General features: G+C 37.1%; 1 protein-coding gene across 1 annotated transcript; it reads left to right on the forward strand.

Moving 5' to 3' along the window:
• The first annotated feature begins 1,650 nt into the window (after positions 1 to 1,650).
• On the forward strand, positions 1,651 to 22,020 carry stxbp3 (syntaxin binding protein 3). The gene is made up of 19 exons (XM_053482434.1): positions 1,651 to 1,725; positions 4,258 to 4,307; positions 4,408 to 4,489; positions 5,321 to 5,397; positions 5,537 to 5,609; positions 6,005 to 6,105; positions 7,322 to 7,467; positions 9,136 to 9,229; positions 9,330 to 9,454; positions 9,980 to 10,078; positions 10,726 to 10,783; positions 10,887 to 10,952; positions 11,417 to 11,497; positions 11,974 to 12,109; positions 12,325 to 12,431; positions 12,523 to 12,624; positions 14,139 to 14,224; positions 19,135 to 19,283; positions 19,689 to 22,020. Exons 1-19 carry the CDS (start codon positions 1,680 to 1,682, stop codon positions 19,793 to 19,795), a joined length of 1,785 nt encoding a protein of 594 aa, XP_053338409.1. The 5' UTR covers positions 1,651 to 1,679; the 3' UTR covers positions 19,796 to 22,020.
• The last annotated feature ends 677 nt before the right edge of the window (positions 22,021 to 22,697 follow it).

Raw genomic sequence — 22,697 nt, forward strand, 5'->3', positions numbered from 1 at the left:
CAGAGAGTCTATTCTATTAATAAAAAAATGTATACATAGCAATTAGAAATTATATTAAAATTATAATAAAAGACTACACATTGTTGATTGTATATTTTTACTTTTATTACAGTTTATTATTTTTTTTTATTTGTATATGCATATGCAAAAATAAAATTTGGATTCTCCTACTTTTTGCCTACTTAACATAAAAAGTCTTTTTAACTTAACTTTTTTGCCTTTATTTATTTAGATTTATTTTTGTATCATTTAATACTTTATAAGCATTCATTTCTTAAGTCTTAAATATGTACACGATTTCTAACAGGCCTTTTTATTTGCAATTCTCTGCTTTATCTAATTCCTTTTACCTGTTGTACTTAAAAAATATTTTAAGAAAAAAATACATTTTATTTTATAGTAACATATAAAAAGATTTCATGTGTAAGTATATATAGTTTCCTTCTTTCTTTTTATTACTCCACTTACGGTTTTATTTGTATGATTTCTTTTTGAAGCCCTAATTTAGCGCAGTACTTTAGTAGAAAGTACTAAACAATTTTAATATAAATTGGACAACAAGCATTTGACGTGTTCCATGTGTGTCTATATAAAGAATGTATAAAGATCAATCAGAGTCTCAGCATTTTAGAATTGTTTAAAAATGTTACAATAGTTCCTGTACTACATGTAAGCATTCTAAAACAGACTTTCATGTTTTTGTTTTTTCTTGAATCTTATATTTGTTGAGCAACTAGAGGTTACCCACGACTGTGCAGATCCTGACACACGCGTGCTACCTGTACCTGCGATGTGCGGTTACATTGTGCCATGAACGAGGGCCAAATGTAAAGTAGACGTTACAAGCAGTTATGTACCAGATTATAAACTGGAAGTTTGGACAGAGTACTGCGTCAAACTGTGGACGTGTCTTAAATCGATCCCAAATTTTGCAGTACTTAGATATCTGTCTGAAGTTTAACTTGCGCTATAAGTTAAGTCTAAATGTTGAGTAAAAGCGACGTTATGAACAGTTATGTGTTGGATCTAATAATCTACTTTAAAATAAAATCTAATAATGTGCTACTGTCTTAATGTAAACAAACACCTGCACCAATAGATATTAATTAGAAAAGATCATATATAAATAACACGCTGGAGGTGTTTTAAGACAAAACTTCATCTTTATCTGATCTACTTTTTCCATTTCTCATCTGTAATTCACTCTCCGATTACCGAACAGGGAGTGTATTTGTCTGACCACCAAAGAAGGACAACTTAGGCGTAAGATACTCAACCTTACAGAATGTGATTTAATAAGTTAGACAGAGAGTTCTGCTGTATAGAAAGACATGTACGTGGGCTTCAACCTCAAATAATAATAATAATAATAATAATAACAATAATAATAATAATAATAATAATAATAATAATAAAAATATCACTGATTACATTAAAGATCAGCAGATTATTTTTAGCTTTAACCTTTTAACTATTTCTCCAAACCTTTTACCTGTTTTCCTGGGTACTTTTGCTTATACATGGTTTATATACTGTTTATACTGCAAATCCTGAATGACTGCGCGCACACAGCCTACAGTATACACGTGTACGCGCACGCACACTGCGCGCACGTCTCGCAACCGTCGCTGGTGACGTAATTACGTATTCCGAGCCTGTAGGTTAAAACAAGCAGCAAAATGGCGTCGGGCGCAGACCACGGGCTGAAGAAAATAGTTTGGCAAAGTAAGTTTATTTGGATATTTAACGCTTTATAAAGGACGCAGGATGGCGGACGGGGTCGCGTACAGACTGTTAACACTGTGCGTGTTTATGGAGAACCCATAACATGTCCGTAACACAAGGACGGAAGTTTGGAAAGTGAATGCAGTGGAAGCCACAGTCGTGTTTCCTGTTTTGAACTGAAACTCATTAAAACTGCAGCTCGCAAAACACTTTATATTTACACCGAAGTTATTTCTCTGCTTTATATTAAAGAGTAATATGATCTAGCACAGCGCTAGAGTTTGTAATTTCCGTAGCCGTTACATGGCTAACCCGAGTTAGCTTGGCGGAGTTAACCTGTCACTGTTTATTATATGTCCGTTAGATTTAAATAAATAACTATATATGATTTTAATTATTTTATTATATGACACTACAAGTGAATAAAGTTATTTTTTAACAGTTTGTCACAATCTACTTAAAACTTAAAAAAAGTACTTTATAACTATTTAATACTTTTATTGAGGTTTCTGGACAGTTATTTGTTTGTGTAAACAAAATTAAAAACAGATAAATAATCTTTTTTGACGCATTTACTGACGTTTAAGTGTTTCTTGATGTATTTTATCATCTTTGACTTGAATAAGTAACTGATGTACAGAATATTTTCCATCTTTAGCTAATCATTAGTGTTGGAAATCAGCGGTCACCTCCTGATACGATATTATCACGATATTATCACGATACCTCGATTAAACTTGCGACTCTTTAACTATCATGATTTTTTTTTTAAATATCCTGATTCGATATTACGTTTTTTTTTGTTACGATTTTAAACCTTTTTTTAAAAAAAGTTAAAATTGAAATTAAATATACCGCTTTACTTATCATTAGTTTTCTTCCTTAAAAAACAAGCGCAGCTTTTAAACAGTGCAAACTAACTTTAAATACAAGACTGTTATTGTATTGTTTACCACTTTACTTTGACATTTCATTTTTAAAACTAATTTAGCAAGAACGCCTATTTTTTACTGAGCTCAACATATCTCTGTTACAGTATATCATTATTTCTAAACAAACGTAACAAATAATTCACTTCTTTCACATGGGATGAAAATGTTTGTTTATAGTTTAGAGTGCGCCACCTGTAGGATTCTAAAGAAACAGCGACGTTTGACCACCTCATTGTGCAGGTTTTAACAGTTTTTTTTTATTTTTAATTGGTGCTAATTTTGCTTTGAGAGGTGTAAGCATTCATAATGTGTGGAGTAAAAGGCAGATCAAAGGGTTTTTTTGGAGTATTTTTGATAGTGTAGCACCATTGAAATATGTTTCTGATGCACCGCTTGGGAGTTATGACTGGTATAAACATAGAAATGTATTTATCATTGTTCTTTTTTTATGGCGCATAAAAGAGAACTTGAGTGGCTTTAATAAATTTAAATAAACTAACATTCAAATTAGCAGGGGATAAATTGCACATAAATAAATGCAAAATACAAAATGTACATACAGGTAGTCCCTGACTGTATGTACCTGTTCAGAACAAACCGCGGTTTTACGAACATTCTTAGATGCGAACAATTCATAATTGTAACTCACGTGTATTGTACAAAAATAGACACAGCAGTGCACAGATACCAATATTAACAATTGTAAACAATATTTTCAGTCTTTAAGTGAATGTTTAAAAGTCTAAAGTCCGGTATTTTGTGTGTGTCTGTGTTTGGGGTGGTGAAGGTTAGGTGGTTGCGGGAGAAGCAAGTCAGACTCACTGGTTTCAATGAATCAGTTCGAGAGCACAATGATATAAATTCTCTGTCCCGTAAAGCTTAAGGTGAATAATCCTTATTTTGTAAGATCCTCAACGAAACAGACAAAATGGCGTTTGGGATTTGCCTTTTGATTTAAAGGCGCTGAGACAACACTTGTTATAATTGAGATTCATTTCCTCAGACGCAGTTGCGGTTTCTGGCCTCATGATGGCAGTGTGGAGAAAGGGGACAGAGATTTAGTCAAGTGGATTGGTACGCTTTATAATATATATTCGTATCAAAGGCATACAAGCCTCACTTTGTCGGACTTAAGAACAAATCGGACTTATAAACACACTCCCGGAACGGAACTTGTTTGTAAGTCGGGGACTTCCTGTGTCAGCTTTATTGGTACAGAACAGTATTAATAATCTGAAAGCTGATCAGTGGAAGAGGGCAGTGGCCGTGGGTTATGTGGGGGGACGGGGGGACGGGGGGACGGGGGGACGGGGCAATTATTCTTGGGCGAATTATGAAGAAAACAATGAAAGTGCTATTCATTGATGAACTACGAATCTGCATTGGCCAGAAGAGACAATTCTGGGACTTTTGTCGTTCCATTCTAATAAAATGTATAAAAATAAAATTGCAATCTGTTCAAATCTTAGACATATGGGTTGTAGGGATTTCTGTCGCTCTTGTTTTGTTTTCATTTTATTCAATCTCTTATTTTATCCACTGAAGGAATTAGTTTCTTTGTGAATTTAGTGTATTGATGGATTTCTTTTGCACCGCATAGGGATCAAAGACACTATTATAGCAGACTGCAGAAAATCTGAAGTATGGAAGGTGAGTGGGTTTCAGGTTTTATAGCAGTGTTTAGGGCTGATAAATATCATTCAGGTCGTTGATTGAAAATTGTTTAACCATTTGTCTGCTGTTTGATTAGATCATGATGCTGGATGCCTTCACCACTCGGCTCCTGACGTCCTGCTGCAAGATGTCCGACCTGATGTCCGAGGGCATCACAAGTAAGTACACGGGAGACAAATGTTCAGAGTGCGCCACCTGTAGGATTCTAAAGAAACAGCTGTGCTTGACTGCCTAATTGTGCGACGTTAACACGCGCAGGTTACGTCTAATTGGCACTCGTTGTGCTTTGAGACTGAGGTGTAAGCATGCATAATGAGTGGGTTAAAAACTGGTTCACTTAAAAAGTGTGGAGTAAAAGGCAGATCAAAGGCTTTTTTGGAATATTTTTGATAGTGTAGCGCCATTAAAATTTGTTTCTGTTGCACTGCTCGGGAGTTATGACTCTGTTATAAACATAATTTTTTTTTTTTTTTTTTTTTTTTTTTTAGGGAGCATGAAAGAGAACTTTAGGGCGGCTTTAACATTTTAAATGAACTAAAATTCAAATTAGAAGGTGATAAAATGCACAAAAAAAGTATACAAAATGCACATACAGGTAGTCCCCGACTGAGTTGAGTGCGGGGAGTTGTCCTACCCACAATCTCTTGCTCCCTTTAAACAAGATCAGTTGACCCCACTGTGTCACCAGGATTCCCCATGCGATTGGGAGCCACAGTCCTGTGAGATTATGTAATGCAACACCTGTGCGTTTGGTTTCTTTTTATGCTTTTTATTGATAGTCTTTGACTCACTTTGACAGACTTACGCACGAATCCGACTTACTAACATGCTCCCGGAAGGAAAAGTTGAGCATTTGCTCTATGATGTTCATAGGAATGCGATCCAGTGCTCACTGAACTTTTATACCATTGCCCCAAGTGTCTCCAGATGATAAAGTTGCTTGCTAAGGAACTCCAGGTGTGATGATGGTGTGTGTGTTTTGTGTGCAGTTGTAGAGGATTTGTTCAAAAGCAGAGAGCCAGTCAAGGAAATGAAGGCTGTCTACTTCATGTCTCCGACTGTGAAGGTCTGTACTGTCTGCTAATTCTTTTTGTGTGTACACTGTATAATAATTTATACAGTTAAAAAAAGGTACAGAAGTCATTTCTTCCTCTCCATTAGTCATGTCATATAGAGTGTGTGTGTGTGTTCATTCTTTCTTACAGTGTGTAGATGCATTCATAGATGACTTCAAGCTTACGCCCAAGTACAAATCTGCCTACGTCTACTTTACTGACTGTAAGTGTATTCTTTATGTTGTATGTGATAGCACTGGTCATGAAACACACCCGAGTGTGTGTGTTTAATTGTCGTAACTTTGTAAATGTTTTATCGAATGTAGGCTTCTCTTTTTATACTGTAACTACTTTCACATACTCCTAATAATGAGCTGATACTAGCTACAATTCGTAAGAATGTTGTCATGGTTACATCACACAATAAAAAAATTACTTCAGCTAGCGCTCTCCCTCTTTGCATTGCCGTATTACAAATCATGTTATTTATTTATTCATTTTTTCTGGAATGCCATAATTCATTATTTCATTCAGTACTGTTTTTTTTTTTTTTTTGCATCCCTTCCCCCAACCACATCAACACCCCACTTCCCCCCCCCCTCCTCCCCGTGCACCCAGACTGTCCAGATGAGCTGTTCAACAAAATGAAAACATTCTGTGCAAAGCACATCAAAGTGTGTAAAGAGATCAACATCTCCTTCCTTCCCTTAGAGACTCAAGTAAGTGTTACAGTTTAAAGGTCCCATATATTGCATATTAGTATATTTGTACGTAAACACGGGTATCGGAGCACAGCCAAAGTGTGTTAACAGTGCGTGTTTCAGCTAAAATAAATGCTCAGGTAATGCTCAAACTCCGTCTGTTTCACTCCTCATCCGGACGTGTCTTTTCAGTGTCTATGTAAAGGAGTTACTGCTAAGCCATGCCCTCAGCCAGAGAACAGCAAAGCTAAGCAACAAATCGGTGGAGAGGAGCGTCATGAATGAGGTCAAATTAGGGGAGGGCAATCTAATGGGCTTATTTAAGTGCTGATATATACAAAAAAAAGTTATGTTTATATAGTGAACCGATTTCACTGTGCAATTTTTCATTTAGGAAAATTAATACAAAACTCCAGCCAAGTCACAAGTATTCTACTCACAATTAACTTTTATTTCCTGTCTTACAAGTCACGCTGACTCATTGCCTAACGATGCTTGAGAACTGAAGCAATTAGTCATAAGATCAGTTCATTCCTTTTTAATTACCCTGTATGTATACACTGAAGATCTATACTTATAAAAATGATAAAAGTCACCTTTAAGCGCTGATCTGTATCACTGTTAACGCACCAAGATCTCGCAACAGGCTTTAAAACAAGTTTACACTTCATGGTTTAGGTATGAATCTATAAAACTAAATGAATAATAAATGGAATAAAATACTTAAGAATGTATAAGTACCTACTCATACCGTTTGAGTGATAGAATAATGTTTCCTGTTTTAAGGTTTTGTGTAAACAGTGTTTGTTGAAACGTATATGCTGGTTAAATATTTCAGCGTAAAAGACAAACACCCACATAAGACGTTCCTTTCTTAGAAAAAAGGGAACAGTTTGATCTTACGGCACAGGCGGTGCTGCAGCAACACAGGAAACGAACGGCCACATGGTAGCGCATTTCTGTAAACTGATTTGGTAATAATGGAGTGTTTCCACTGGAGGAAATAGGATAGGTACACTTCTCCAGGTTGTGGTCGGTTGTTTATGTGGACTCTGATTTGTCTGATCTGCTTAGGAGGATTCTTTGTCTTTGGGTCTTTTTGTCTTGCGTTGCCGTTGTTGTATTTATTTATTTATTTATTTATTTATTTAGATTTACTTTTATTGTTTGCCTTGGTTAAAGTTGATTTGAGGTGTGTGTGTGTGTGTGCGTGTGTGTGTGTGTGCATGTGCAGGTGTTTACTTGTGACAACCCTGAGGCCTTCAAAAACATGTACAGCAAAAGCAGTCAGAATCAAGGCCAGACCCTTGAGAGAATCGCAGATCAAATCGTCAGTCTGTGCGCCACCCTGGATGAGTACCCCGGGGTCCGTTACAGGAAGTGAGTGAAAACACAGCGTCCAACATGCACGCACAACAGAAGCATGAATTACAAAAGTGGAAAATGCAGTTGCATCGAAAACAGCGGGGTTTGGGGTTTATTCGAGTCAGAAAAAATAGATCAATTGCATGTCAGGGTTTTATTTATTTATTTTTAATATTGGTTATGATATTAACCCCCCCAAACAGTCTACCCCTGTAATGTTGCAGTTCAGAGTTTGCGGTCTCAGACGTTCATGGATTTTTATTTAGAACCTAATAATAAGCTAATACTTGTTCACGGATACCCCCATAATTCAGCAGAAACCGCAAATATCCTCCTCAATTATTATTTTTTTTTTCACTCCTTTTTGTCGTGGCATTATATAACTTTTCATGCGTTTTAACACTAAAATATAAAGAACAATATAATTGACTAATTTTGTAACATTAATATTAATTAAATTTTGCTAAATTGCCATGTAAAATATCATACTATATACATTTTTTGGTATTGTAGTGAGAACACAAAGCAACCGTAGAGAAAAACAACGCGGCTTGTGACGGTGACCGTATTTACCCTACAGTACTAATACCAAAGAAAACTCGCTCACATGAGTTATAGTACATATACTGTACTTGATCTCGTCACATTGATGCCCTGTGTGTCTATTTTTGGGATGCGTCCAGTGACAGCTGTTTCTCTGAGGACTTGACTCCGCTGCAGTTGCTCAATAATTCAGGACTGGAATTTCCTACATGTCTACCCGAGTCTCCAATAACTACCTGGACTCCACATTAACATCAATTAACATCAACTGTTATAGCTGTACTGCCTGCCACCAAACACACAGTATGAATGCAGATCAGTTCCTGTTCTCTGTTTCACCCAGATGAGGATGAGTAATCTGTTAAGTCTAGTTCCTCTCAAGGTTTTTTCCTATTGCCATCTCAGGGGGTTTTTCCTTGCCACTGTCGCCCTCGGCTTGTTCATCAGGGACAATCTGACCATTTTGATTCATGCACACTCACATTCCATACGAACTTCCATTATTTCTTTTGATTGTGTAAATATACTGTAAATACTGCAGACCTTTTTGTTTAACTTTTAATTAGTTTACTGTTTCTCTGCCATTAAGATACAGTATGTATTAATACCTTATTTAGATAGATTAATAGATGAATAGATACTTTATTGATCCACAGGAAAATTTACAAAGTCCAGTCAGTAGCAAGAATAGCAACATTAGTGATAAACATGTAGTTGCAATTACAATACAGTCATGTATAGTGTAGTTAAAAATAAAAAAATAAAACAAGTTTCATTTAATGTGCAAATATCCATAACTGAGGATAAATATTAGTTGGTAGAGTACCGAAAATTAAGATGGCCAGTGTGTGAGTTCTAGCTATTAAAAGTGACAGCAGTGCAAAAGTGAACGGTGCAGGTAAGAGTACGTGATGTGTAGATGAATTAATATGACTGTGAACAGTGAGTATGTTATGAAGGAGAGTAACATGTATATCTGAGGATGAGGAGTGTTTGAGGGGGCGTCAGACCAGGAATTCTACGTACAGACGTGTCTGCAGAGCAGCTCTGTGATAGACATCTGCCACTGAACATGCTTTTCAGGATGTTTTTTTTTTTTTTTTTTGGCGACCCGTAAAAACGTGTGGTTTTGCTGTGCAGGGATTCGATGATGGATTATGCCAAATCGCTGGCTGAGCTTGTGGACAAAAAACTAGCACGACATTACGAGCTGGACGAAATCAGCAAGAAGAAGGTGATCTTTATGTTTTTCTTCTAATGAATCCTTGCTCGCAGTTATACTTTTCATTCCTGCCTCTTTATCATTTAATCATCTGTAACCTTTTGCACTTCAGGAAAAGACTCAAGCCCAGCTAATTATTGTAGACCGTGGGTTTGACCCCGTGAGCCCGATACTACACGAGCTGACGTACCAGGCCATGGCATATGACCTCATACCCATCACCAATGACACCTACAAGTAAAGCCCATTGCTTCATTTTATATGCCTTCATTCTGTCAGACAGTTAATTGGTCAGTCTGCCAGTCATTTAATTTAATTAGTCAGTCAGTTATGTGATTTAGCATGTTGGGCTGTCAGTCATTGAATTAGATAATCAGTCAGTGGGTCAGTCATTAGGCTGGTCAGTCTGTCAGTCATTCAATTAATCATTCAGTTTATGTAATTGGTCAATCCCTTATTTATTTAGTCAGTTTTTTTACATCATCTGTCAGTCATTTGATTAATTAGTCCATCAGTTATTAATTTAGCCAGTCAGAAGATCAATCAGCCTGTCAGTCAAACAAATATTATGTCTGTTAGATAATTAATCAGTCTGTCTGCAATTTGATTCATCAATCAGTTGCCTGAGGATGATGTCGCTTGATTTGCCAGTCAGTTATTCAGCCAATAGTTCAGTCATTTATTGAGTCATCGAGTCAGTCAGTCAGTCGCATCACTAAACGTTATCTGTATCTGTGAGTTGAACTGTGTTTTGTGGACCAGGTACAAAGCGAAAGACGGATCAGAGAGAGAAGCCATATTGAACGAAAACGACGAGCTATGGATAAATCTGCGACACATGCACATCGCTGAGGTCACCGAGTGAGTAACTGCTCCTAAACTCAAAAGGACTAAAATACAATAGGTTCAAAATTCTTCATAAGTGTTTGACTTTTATTGCAAGTCATTTAACAAAGGGCTCGAAAATAAGGCGGTGATAAAGAAACACCAGCAGCCCAAACCAGATCGCCATGATCGCTACTTTTTGTGCCACATGGTTTATTGAAAACAAAATTGTGCGATTCAAACTTATAAGGCGTTTTTACTTCTCCTTTTCTTGGGTCAGTAATGCTAACAAGCTGCATTTCAGTCCCTGACACGTGTGCGTGTCTGGGTGTAGAACTTCATATGCAAAAACTGAGAATGAGGTCAAGCTTGAGCCAATCATGTTAGAGTATGGGCGTTTTTTATTCTAAGGACAGTAGATATGTTCAAAACAGCTTATTCCTGACCTCAAACACATAAAATTACTGTATGTACCTCGTTGCAAGATGGATCAGAAAATACCTGATTGTAAACGCTGTTTTTCTCTTCAGTGACCAAAAGTTTATTTTCAAGTCCTGATAACTATTATTACAATATTGAAATCATGGATTACATAATGTTAGCCCTAGCCTTGAAAAGAGGAATAGCTTGACTTTCTGTCCAGTCATTCTGATTTATTTTTATTTTTTTCTGTATCATTTTAGGCAAATTCCCAAACAGGTGAAGGCGATCTCCGCAAACAAGAAGCAGCCTGACGGAAAGGTGCGGACAAGTTCTCATTCAGGATCTCTCATTCAGCTTTACTTGACCTTTTCCCTGTGAACCATTTCAGACTTTTGTTTGTGTTTTTTTGCCCCAACTTCAGATCTCGATAGGAGGGCTAGCCCAGCTCATGAAGCAGATGCCATCGTTCCGTAAGCAGGTCTCTCAGGTACGTAACACCTGATGCCTGGCGCTTCCTCTGGGAACCGATGTCCTAATACTAGCACAACACAATCCTGGTTTCACAGTACACTCCCTTAAAGGATTGAATTCAATCTTGCGATGCGAGTCAGTACCAAGCCCCGACCTCAAGCCATTTCACCTGAATTCTCTACCCATCATGGTGACAAAGTATAGCGCAAACTGAACTACCACACTTTGTGTGTGAGTAAATAAGAGTGGGTGTCTGGACTGCGTGGGTGAACAGGACATGAGTTGTGTAAAGGCCACTTAATGTAAAAATGCTGCAGTCCAATGGTGTGAAGTACCTTACAAAAAGCACTCACCTTATTCTCAAGTACAAAATGTTTAGTGTATAGTAGAGACACAGTTTGTAGGTCAGTTTTCAGGTTTTCAGGTAAAAACCGGGTTAGTTTTTTAAGTTATCCTGACTCTCTTTGTTTCTGTCCTCAGAAAACAGTTCATCTCACTCTAGCTGAGGATTGCATGAACAAGTTCCAGAGCTCAGTGGAGAAGCTTTGCAAAGCAGAGCAGGTACTGTAGAAATACCAGTGTTGGAAAATTGACCTCTTTTTAATTTTTATTTTTTACATTTTTTTTTAATGGTTTTTTGAGGTTCTGTTCATTATTAATAATTACTAAAATAAATAAAAAGCTGCATATCATTAAGATGCCTTTGCACCGGACCTCTGCCTCATTGTTTTCTTACATCTGGAAAAAAAAAACACTTTATAGATAATCACACCCTCCTGAACCAATATGTTAATAAGTGCTGTGCAATTAATTATTACAGGGTGGAATCTGTTTTTATTTTTTAAAACAATGTATTTTCTGTGGTAGACAGGTGGATCAGTGTGGTTCAGATTAATCTGTTATCATGCAGTTCATTCTAGCTGTGAGGATAATAATGAGCCAGACTAATGAACATTTCATAACCTAATCCAGCCTCACTTAATTTTCCAGTCGAGTTATTCCAAGTTTGTCCTCAACACAACTTTCTGTGCCTGTAGGACCTCGCCGTCGGTGCTGACGTAGAAGGTCAGAAGGTGAAGGACCCCATGAGGACCCTGCTGCCCATCCTGCTGAACCCCCACAGCTCCCACGATAAGATCCGTGCCGTGTTGCTCTACATCTTCAGCCTCAATGGTGTGTTGTCTTAAATTTTTAAACCCTCAGTTTTTAAAAATGCATTTTGGGATTTATACGTGTATGTTAAAAATCCCTGTTTACGTTTTTAACCATGAGCTTTAATCAAATTGTCTTTATGCCACGAAAAATGTATAATTAATATAATAAAGTGCATGTTTTTTGATAATTAAACTGTATCTTTATCCCTATGCGCGTGATTTCTCTGAGAGCAGGAACGACCGAGGAGAACCTGAGCAAGTTAATTCAGCACGTGAAGATCGAGACGGAGCCGGAGTACATCACCAACTGGAAAGACTTAGGGGTGCCTATCATCAGCTCAGTAAGAGACTCTCGTTTTTTTCTAACACACACATCTTTAAAATTTCTCAAATGCAGGATTCACTTCATGGATGTGTTTTTTTTTCCCGTAGTCAAGCCTGTTCTCTTCCCGTAAGCCATCCAGAAGAGATCGCTCGCAGGAGGAGACATACAACCTCTCAAGATGGACACCAGTCATCAAAGATGTGATGGAGGTGAGCTATACATGATTCTCAACATCATTGTGGTTTTAATAATTATAAACCTTGCATGTACTGGAGAACGGGAAGAGATGTGAGTACCAGTGTGAGCTTGCATTGTTATCGCACCAAAGCTGATTATTTAGCACTTTCTGAAGACGTGTATTCCTTTTACAGTACTGTGCAAAAGACTTGGGCATCATATTATATGCTGTACCAATTTTGTTATACAGTGAAACCTTGGATTACGAGCATAATTTGTTCCGGAAGCGGGCTTGTATTCCAAAACACTCATAAACCAAATTTAATTTTCCCATAAGAAATAATGGAAACTAATTATTTGTTTCACAGCCCCAAAAAAGTAAAAATAAAACAAATTAACCTGCACTTTACTTTTTTAAAAAGTGTGTGTGTGTGTGTGTGTGTGTGTGTTTGGTTGGGTGATTGTGGGTGGGGTACGGTCCCCAATGACACACACACGCACACACACAGCAGGCAAAGAGCAGGCTAAGCGCATGCGTGATACATAATGCTTGGTGTGCGTAAACCAAGACTTGCTCGTTTTCCAAATTAAAATTTATTAAAAATTAGCAATTTGAGGTACCGCAATCCGATACACATTCCGCTGTATATGTTTATCATGTCTGCAGAATTATGTACAAAATCATTCAGTATTTCCATATATAACTTAAAAATGTATAAATAAATAACATTAAAGGAGAATATCTGCATGACTGTAAAGAAAAAATATATAGTACAAGGCAGACCAGTTTTCAGCGGGAAACAAAAAAACGTAATGTACGCTCCTGGGATTTGTATAATAATAGAAAGGAGCGAGTGTGACAAAGTTACCGGAAGAACTCATATTCTCCAGCAAGCTCAGTAAAACCTAACAACTATTTTACTTATAGTACTAAGCAAATCTGTGTCTAAAACTCCTGATTTTAAGCAATAAGTTTTCACTCCAAATATTGAGGGTTAATTTTATTGCTCTATTTTATTGCTCTTTTATGAAGAAATGTTTTACTGATCTTACAGCAATGCATATGTTATCCTGTAATGTTATTTAATTATCAACATTTAAGTTATATATGGAAATAGTGAGTTGTACATAATTCTGCAGGTATGATAAATATATATAACAAAATTGGTACAGCATGTAATATGGTGCCTAAGACTTTTGCACAGTACTGTATCCTGCAGCAGGCTGCTGTGTTGAGGCAAGCGAGTGTAGCACATGCCTTGTTGAATCTCAGTGTCTCAAACAATTGGCTACAGATGGTGTGCTGTGATGCTTGGCGCTGGTTTCCTGCTCAGAACCAGGCCACAGGTCCAGCGAGACCGAGGGTGTGGTGGTGTCGGTGATTCATCACACATCTCTCGTACATCAGAAAATGAGAAGCTTGTTCAAACACAATTACAAAATAGCTTATTCATCATGCCACCTAGCAGATTGGACAGATATGAGCAACCAAGGGAATTGGATCATATTTAATGGCATTTTTTTGGTGTGTGTTTGTGTGTGGCAGGATGTGGTGGAGAACAAATTGGACACGAGTAATTGGCCGCATATGTCCGAGTGTCCTGCTGCGTGGAACGGATCCCGAGCCGTGAGGTACGCCAGAACCAATCATAATTCATCACAATTTTTGTTTCAACTCTCCGAGTAAAATCCATATTTCACACACACACACACTTCTCTTTTTTTGATATGTCAGATGAAGTCTGAACCGAAGTCTGAAACGTGCTTTAAGATTAGGATTAATTTATGACAGGACTGTATATTGATCTTAATCCACTAGTTGTATATTTATTATAAGAAATCTGTAGGTGTCGTCATGTCTATCTCATTCTCTCCCTCATGCTCACAGAGTCGTGAGGTAAGCCTGCAGACAGGTTTGTATTTCACTCATCATTTATCGACTGTATCTATCCGTAAACCAGAGTGGATTTCTAGAACAATACTGGATTTATTTATTTTTTTACACAATGAAATAACACGTATAGCATTAGGTAAATTATCAACAACAACACGAAGGAGTTAGAGCTGTTATAAAGGATTTACAAAGCATAAGTAGCAGATACATCTCAATATCAACTGTTTAAACCAGATCATTGTGAGTGGGGCTGTAGCTATAGAATACTTTAGTAATCGAGTATTCTACCAAAAATTTAATTGAGTAATTGAATAAAATGTGCTTTTGCTTAATTAAACAGCAATGTAAAATATATAAGAGAAACAAAAATTAATTGGTTTTCTTTTTAGAAAAACCAACTTTTATTTTTTTAATGCTTGCAGCATTTTATCAAAAATAAACATTCATTATTCACAATACAAGGAATAGCTTAAAGTTGACTCAGTCAGTGCCATACATTTTTATTTTAAAGCTTTTCTCAGATGCAAAAAAAAAAAAGAAGGTATTTTAAATGACTAAGAATCAAATAGCTAAGGCACACATTAAAATAAATAATTATACAAAAACACTGAATTGTGCAACTTAACTTTCAGATTTTGAAATCTACATCTCAGGTATAACATATAAGCCTTTACTGACAATTTTTGTCGTTTTCTCTTGCTGGTTTGTTCTGTTCTTGGTTCGCTGATAATTCTTCTCGCTCCGTTCCATTTTGCAGCCCGCAACAGAACACTCAATCAAATCAATACACAGCTAACTGTTTGCGTCTCCTTCCGCTTTGTGGGTGACGTAAGCTTCTTCTTCTTCTGTGTTCACTGGCGGCTTGCATCCTTGTGTCAGGACAAACAAATAATTGCGCAAAAACATAACGCAAGCTTTTAAATTTAATTAAAAGAAGCTTTGAGGCAAAATAATTTTTTGTAATCGAGTTACTCGAGGAATTGTTTCAGTTTTGGGTAAACGCCTTCAGCTTTGTTTTACAGTGTAGAAAGAAATAAAAATCAGAAAAGACCATGCATGGAGTTAGAAGGGGTCTCTAAACTTTTGACTGGTATTGTATATGTAGAGAGAGAGTATGAATTGTTCCAGTAGCTTGTTTGTAATCATGTGACATGGGAAAATTCAGAGCCTCCATGAAGCAGAAAGCAGAACGGGCAGATACTGTTCCAGTTCAAACGGTATCACTAATAAAGATATAAACAGTAAATCAGGACCTGTATTGGACGAGATCATGTTGTGAGGATCTAAATTGCCTGTTAACGTGGCAGTAAATACAAGGACTACCTCATGCTCCAGACCGTCTTGTACTCTATCAAGCGAAAGCATACAAACGCATGGAAGCATACAGCTTTTTCTGTTAGTGGTTTGGTCTACAGCGTTGGCTCTAAAGCTTCTCCAAAGTGACTGCGGTCCAACTCTGATGTCACCATTATGTTTGTTACTTTTATTATATGTTATGTGACGTTACCTTTATCGAGGTGGTCTCTGCACACTAAAGCATTATCCAACTCTACTCTTCACAAACGCAGGTGATAGTGTCCAGGTTTGTTTTTCCGTCATTTTTATTAATTTCTCTCCTTTAACAGCTGATTTTGCTTCTACCAAAGTTTTCTTATTTCGACCGACATAAATCACAGACAGATTGAGGGTTTGCGGTATTGCTTCCTGTAGAAAACCACTTCCTGATCTTCATGTGTGGTTTGTGAGACAACAATGTCAAGACATGATGTCATATACAAACAGACAACACCAGTACGAGCAACAAAAATATCAATAATTTAAGATTATTAGATCTTAATGAAGCAAATGCATCGTAAAAGCTTTTAGGTTTTAGTGATGAGCACCAGCACCTCCTAGTGCCCTGCAGTGTGTTTCTTTCCTTTCTTGTTTATTCCTTTTATCAATACCATTTTAGGATGGATCCTGAATATTATCTAGTTTTATCAGCCCATTGTGTGGACTTTTTTCACTGTAAACTAAAGACGGGGAAAAAAAATCGATCAAGTGATTATCACAGCTCTTTTGTGTGACAAATTCATGTAAATAAATTTTAAATCATTCTTGCATTTGAGGTGGTAAAACTGTATATTGATCTTAATCCACTAGTTGTATATTTATTATAAGAAATCTGTAGGTGTCGTCATGTCTATCTCATTCTCTCCCTCATGCTCACAGAGTCGTGAGGTAAGCCTGCAGACAGGTTTGTATTTCACTCATCATTTATCGACTGTATCTATCCGTAAACCAGAGTGGATTTCTAGAACAATACTGGATTTATTTATTTTTTTACACAATGAAATAACACGTATAGCATTAGGTAAATTATCAACAACAACACGAAGGAGTTAGAGCTGTTATAAAGGATTTACAAAGCATAAGTAGCAGATACATCTCAATATCAACTGTTTAAACCAGATCATTGTGAGTGGGGCTGTAGCTATAGAATACTTTAGTAATCGAGTATTCTACCAAAAATTTAATTGAGTAATCGAATAAAATGTGCTTTTGCTTAATTAAACAGCAATGTAAAATATATAAGAGAAACAAAAATTAATTGGTTTTCTTTTTAGAAAAACCAACTTTTATTTTTTTAATGCTTGCAGCATTTTATCAAAAATAAACATTAATTATTCACAATACAAGGAATAGCTTAAAGTTGACTCAGTCAGTGCCATACATTTTTATTTTAAAGCTTTTCTCAGATGCAAAAAAAAAAAAAAGAAGGTATTTTAAATGACTAAGAATCAAATAGCTAAGGCACACATTAAAATAAATAATTATACAAAAACACTGAATTGTGCAACTTAACTTTCAGATTTTGAAATCTACATCTCAGGTATAACATATAAGCCTTTACTGACAATTTTTGTCGTTTTCTCTTGCTGGTTTGTTCTGTTCTTGGTTCGCTGATAATTCTTCTCGCTCCGTTCCATTTTGCAGCCCGCAACAGAACACTCAATCAAATCAATACACAGCTAACTGTTTGCGTCTCCTTCCGCTTTGTGGGTGACGTAAGCTTCTTCTTCTTCTGTGTTCACTGGCGGCTTGCATCCTTGTGTCAGGACAAACAAATAATTGCGCAAAAACATAACGCAAGCTTTTAAATTTAATTAAAAGAAGCTTTGAGGCAAAATAATTTTTTGTAATCGAGTTACTCGAGGAATTGTTTCAGTTTTGGGTAAACGCCTTCAGCTTTGTTTTACAGTGTAGAAAGAAATAAAAATCAGAAAAGACCATGCATGGAGTTAGAAGGGGTCTCTAAACTTTTGACTGGTATTGTATATGTAGAGAGAGAGTATGAATTGTTCCAGTAGCTTGTTTGTAATCATGTGACATGGGAAAATTCAGAGCCTCCATGAAGCAGAAAGCAGAACGGGCAGATACTGTTCCAGTTCAAACGGTATCACTAATAAAGATATAAACAGTAAATCACGACCTGTATTGGACGAGATCATGTTGTGAGGATCTAAATTGCCTGTTAACGTGGCAGTAAATACAAGGACTACCTCATCCTCCAGACCGTCTTGTACTCTATCAAGCGAAAGCATACAAACGCATGGAAGCATACAGCTTTTTCTGTTAGTGGTTTGGTCTACAGCGTTGGCTCTAAAGCTTCTCTAAAGTGACTGCGGTCCAACTCTGATGTCACCATTATGTTTGTTACGTTTATTATATGTTATGTGACGTTACCTTAATCGAGGTGGTCTCTGCACACTAGAGCATTATCCAACGCTGCTCTTCACAAACGCAGGTGATCGTGTCCAGGTTCGTTTTTCCGTCATTTTTATCAATTTCTCTCCTTTAACAGCTGCTTTTGCTTCTACCAAAGTTTTCTTATTTCGACCGACATAAATCACAGACAGATTGAGGGTTTGCGGTATTGCTTCCTGTAGAAAACCACTTCCTGATCTTCATGTGTGGTTTGTGAGACAACAATGTCAAGACATGATGTCATATACAAACAGACAACACCAGTACGAGCAACAAAAATATCAATAATTTAAGATTATTAGATCTTAATGAAGCAAATGCATCGTAAAAGCTTTTAGGTTTTAGTGATGAGCACCAGCACCTCCTAGTGCCCTGCAGTGTGTTTCTTTCCTTTCTTGTTTATTCCTTTTATCAATACCATTTTAGGATGGATCCTGAATATTATCTAGTTTTATCAGCCCATTGTGTGGACTTTTTTCACTGTAAACTAAAGACGGGGAAAAAAAATCGATCAAGTGATTATCACAGCTCTTTTGTGTGACAAATTCATGTAAATAAATTTTAAATCATTCTTGCATTTGAGGTGGTAAAATTTCTCATTCCTCTATAATCCTACAGGTTGCACTTAGTAAAACTATAACTGTTCAAATAGCAAATTATTTGCTAAGTTTTTTTAAGAATTGTAACAAAGTCTAAAAAAAATTAATACAGAATCGGGATATTCATAAAATTATTGCCAATTATGTATCGTAATGATGTAACGAGTGGTCCCTGGTGACTCCCCTATATATTGTAAACCCTGTAATGTTTATGGCATATTAAGGGTCTGTAAAAGAGATTCTCTTCCTTGCGTTATTAATAAACTAACTCCATCAAATCATCCTTTTTTTCTTCTCAGCGCAAGGCAGCAGAAGCATAAGCCAGGCCCGGACGACCACAGAAGCGGCACCCGCCTCATCATCTTTATCCTGGGCGGAGTCAGCTACTCTGAGATGCGCTGTGCCTATGAGGTCACCAAATCCAACAAAACCTGCGAGGTCATCATCGGTGAGTAACAGCAGCGTGATGGAGCGTCTGACCAAACATAGTTTTGGGTTTGGTACACTTTACACTTTTCTTTAATGGTTTTAAAATAAACCTCCCGCCTCAGCTGTTTGTAACAGCTAGAGGTAAAGTTTTGCGACAAGGGAATGTCTTTAGGTTGGAGGAAGAATAAGACATTTAAGACAAGAGGCTGGTGATGGAGAAACTGTTTACATCTATTTTAAAATAAGGGACACAACCATAAATGTAGCCATAAAGGGGTAAAAATAACCTGGAACTTTGCTACAGTTTAAGAGAAATGAAACACGTCAGGGCTGAAACTAATCTATATTATGGTGGTACGTGTCAGGCCATATCACATAACTCTGTCACTGATTAGTGATTTTCAATTTTCCTCCGTCTCTGCAGGTTCCACTCACGTCCTAACTCCATCCAAGCTGCTGGATGACATTCGAGACCTGAGCAAAAAACCCATGGAGACTTTCACAATTGTGGACGAGAAAGTCAGCTGTTGAGCGCCAACATCGAAAAACCCCCTCACACTCCCTCACCTCGTCTTCCTTCCGCCTTCATCTTAATCCCATTTTATTTTCCTTCACTCAGCATCACTGTTATGGAGGACGGAAGGGAGCTCAGATGTGATCAGATCAGTTTTAAAAGCCAGCTGTATCAAGGCTCTAATGGACGAAATGGGTGCACTGGATGGAGGTCCATAAGTATCGGATCTCTTCATATAGCTTGAATAAACGCTCTAATGTTTGTATGATTCCAGATATGATGAGCTTATAAGAGGAACATCAGGTCTTCGATTGAGGTATCCATTAAAGGGATGCTTCAGTGACCAAGACAGCGTGCGCCGCTTTCCTCGACTTTCAGTGTCTGAGGTTTGCTTTTTGCGAGAGGAGTGTAGAGGTCTGTCTCGCCCAAAATGCCTTCATAAAGACTGAACTCGAGCAAAACTTCATCTGTTTCAATCGTTATCATGGACATTAACAAAACATTGCATCCATTCTTGATTGGTCAGAAAGCGTTGATTATTTCTCCATAACAAATCTGTCAGTATGCACTTGTTCTAATATAGTAACCATTAAGGTTTATGAAAGGAGTCTACAGTGTGAACAATTTGCAACAGCAGCAAGTTTAACATGACAAGCTGTTGACGCAATGTGTAGTAGCTATGACAGAATCTAACTCGCTCAAATTTTCTTTAAAAGGATAAAGATTTATTAAAAAGCTTGACGATGTTTGCACTTGTTTGGGGTGTAAGAACCATATGAATACGTCCCTGTTGTAGAAAAAAAAAAACAATGTCTGATTCTTGTGGTTCAACACGGCCGCCTCTGGAACATCAACACGTACAAATATGCTCGAGTTCAACGAAAAGTCAAGTGCGTGTTGAAGTTTAAGAGAGTTTTTGGGTGAGAACGATTTTCGTCACCTCATGGCTGCACCAGCTTTATGGGAAATAAATCAGAACACCATGCACGTTTAAATTAGACCTCTCAGTCAAGCAACTCTTTAAGAGACATGACCCACAAGAACATCTTTATAAGGCTGATCATTCCTGTAAGTATTCAATATAAAAGCTGTTCTAACTCTCACACTATCTGTTGCTTATTTAACGTCCTCGCGTGTTTATCCGTTACACTAAATCACTGTTAAGCGTTCACACTGCTGCGTTTCTGTCTTTGGTTCTGTAACGATTCCTGTGTGACTGGAGTCCAGCTTTTACAAATCTACTCCTTATTTGAATTGGGTTCTGAGGAGTGGAATTTATCGGAGCAGTATAGGCGCAGAAATTGTACATGATCTGCTGTATAAGTTACCGTCTGGTTTAAAGACATCAGAAGTGATGTTATACAGAGTAAGATCGTTCGAGGGCTGCACTATAGAGATGAGCAAAGAGCGTTGGATCCTCAAATTATACAAAATGATAGATTTTTACATTTTAAATTTTTTCTTTAGTCTAATCACTTGAATTCTCTTTATCTCCTTGAATTACTAGAAATGAGTGATTATACTAAAAAAACATTGATGCTGTATGTTGAAGCACAGGATTACACCTCAACTCAATCAGATGAGATGGTTAGTGTCTGAGATTAGATTTTTTTTATTTTTTATATAAATTAAAGTGAAAAGGCCAATATATCTTGCTTTTATTTTTTCCCTTTCTGGACCAATAACCAGCACACATTATATACACACAGTCCTATAAGACATTTATGGTGTTTTTTTTCATGATTTATGACTTCTTATGATAATTCTAGTCTACCTAGGCAGTAACATGGGTTCATTTGCTGATCGTAACTAAGACCATGTGTTAAATCATTGTGTTTTCATATGGGGTGCCTAAACGTTTTTTAAGCACTGTCGCCTTGCACCTCCTTGGTCCGGGTTTAATTTCCAGCCAGGCTCGATTCCCACCTCTGTGTGCATGAAGTTTGCAGTTGTTCTTCCCGTTCTTTGGTGGGTTTTCTCTGGGTATGCCGGTTTCCTCCCACAATCTAAAGACATGCAGATTATGCTAATTGGCGTTCCCAGATTGCCTGTAGTGTGAATGAATGTGTGTGTGCCCTGCGATGGATTGGCACCCTGTCCAGGGTGTACCCCGCTTCGTGCCCTAAGTCTCCTGGGATAGGCTCCAGGTCACTGTGACCCTGAATATAAGCGGTATAGAAGATGAGTGAACTTTGATGAGACTTTTTTTTTTTGTATGGAAGTTTCAGCCGATTGACTCCATTTAGAGAACGCAGTTACCTTTTTTTGAACTTTGAACTATCTTCAGTAGATGTTGAAGCTCTCACTGTCTTAATATATTTCAAATATTAAGGGCAGGATCGTCTGCCACACCAGTTCTGAAACTGTCACTTGTGTGCCTTGTTTGAATTGCATAACATGCTGTGTATATAATGTATACTATATCTGTTCCTGTGTCTGTTAGAAATCATGTTCGTGTGCTGCAGTTTGTTATGCATGTTAAAGCTTTATAATACTTCCTTTTTTTTTTGTAAACATATGTAATTAACACAACTTTTTTTTGAACAACTGACAAGTAAATGAATGACATGGTTCAACTGTCTCGTGGTGTTGTGATTTTAAACATTTAATTATACCACAGTGTTTTTTTTTTTTTTTGGTTGATTCTTATACTCTTATACCATTCTAATGGTATAGTTTCTATAGTAACAGTTCACACGCAGGGACTGAAACCTTACAACACAGAAACTTTAGAATAAATGGATTTTAAAATATAGTTAGCAAAAAAAAAAAAGTATAATTACTGATAGAGTGAAAGTTCCTATAGAGTCTACCTGCACCATCAGGACCCTCTGTTGAACCTTTAACACACACAGACAGGTCCATAAATATTGGAACAAAGACTTTTTTGTGGCATTTCAACACCACATTGAATTTGAA

The sequence above is a fragment of the Clarias gariepinus genome, chromosome 22 (genome assembly GCF_024256425.1).
Source record: "Clarias gariepinus isolate MV-2021 ecotype Netherlands chromosome 22, CGAR_prim_01v2, whole genome shotgun sequence".
NCBI classification, from domain to species: Eukaryota; Metazoa; Chordata; class Actinopteri; order Siluriformes; family Clariidae; genus Clarias; species Clarias gariepinus.

Bases quoted from the DNA above. Each gene is read 5' to 3' on its own strand.
- stxbp3 (XM_053482434.1), top strand. From the start codon at position 1,680: ATGGCGTCGGGCGCAGACCACGGGCTGAAGAAAATAGTTTGGCAAA. The intron at 1,726-4,257 runs GTAAGTTTATTT...TGCACCGCATAG, and splicing joins GAAGAAAATAGTTTGGCAAA to GGATCAAAGACACTATTATA. The intron at 12,432-12,522 runs GTAAGAGACTCT...TTTTTCCCGTAG, and splicing joins GGGTGCCTATCATCAGCTCA to TCAAGCCTGTTCTCTTCCCG.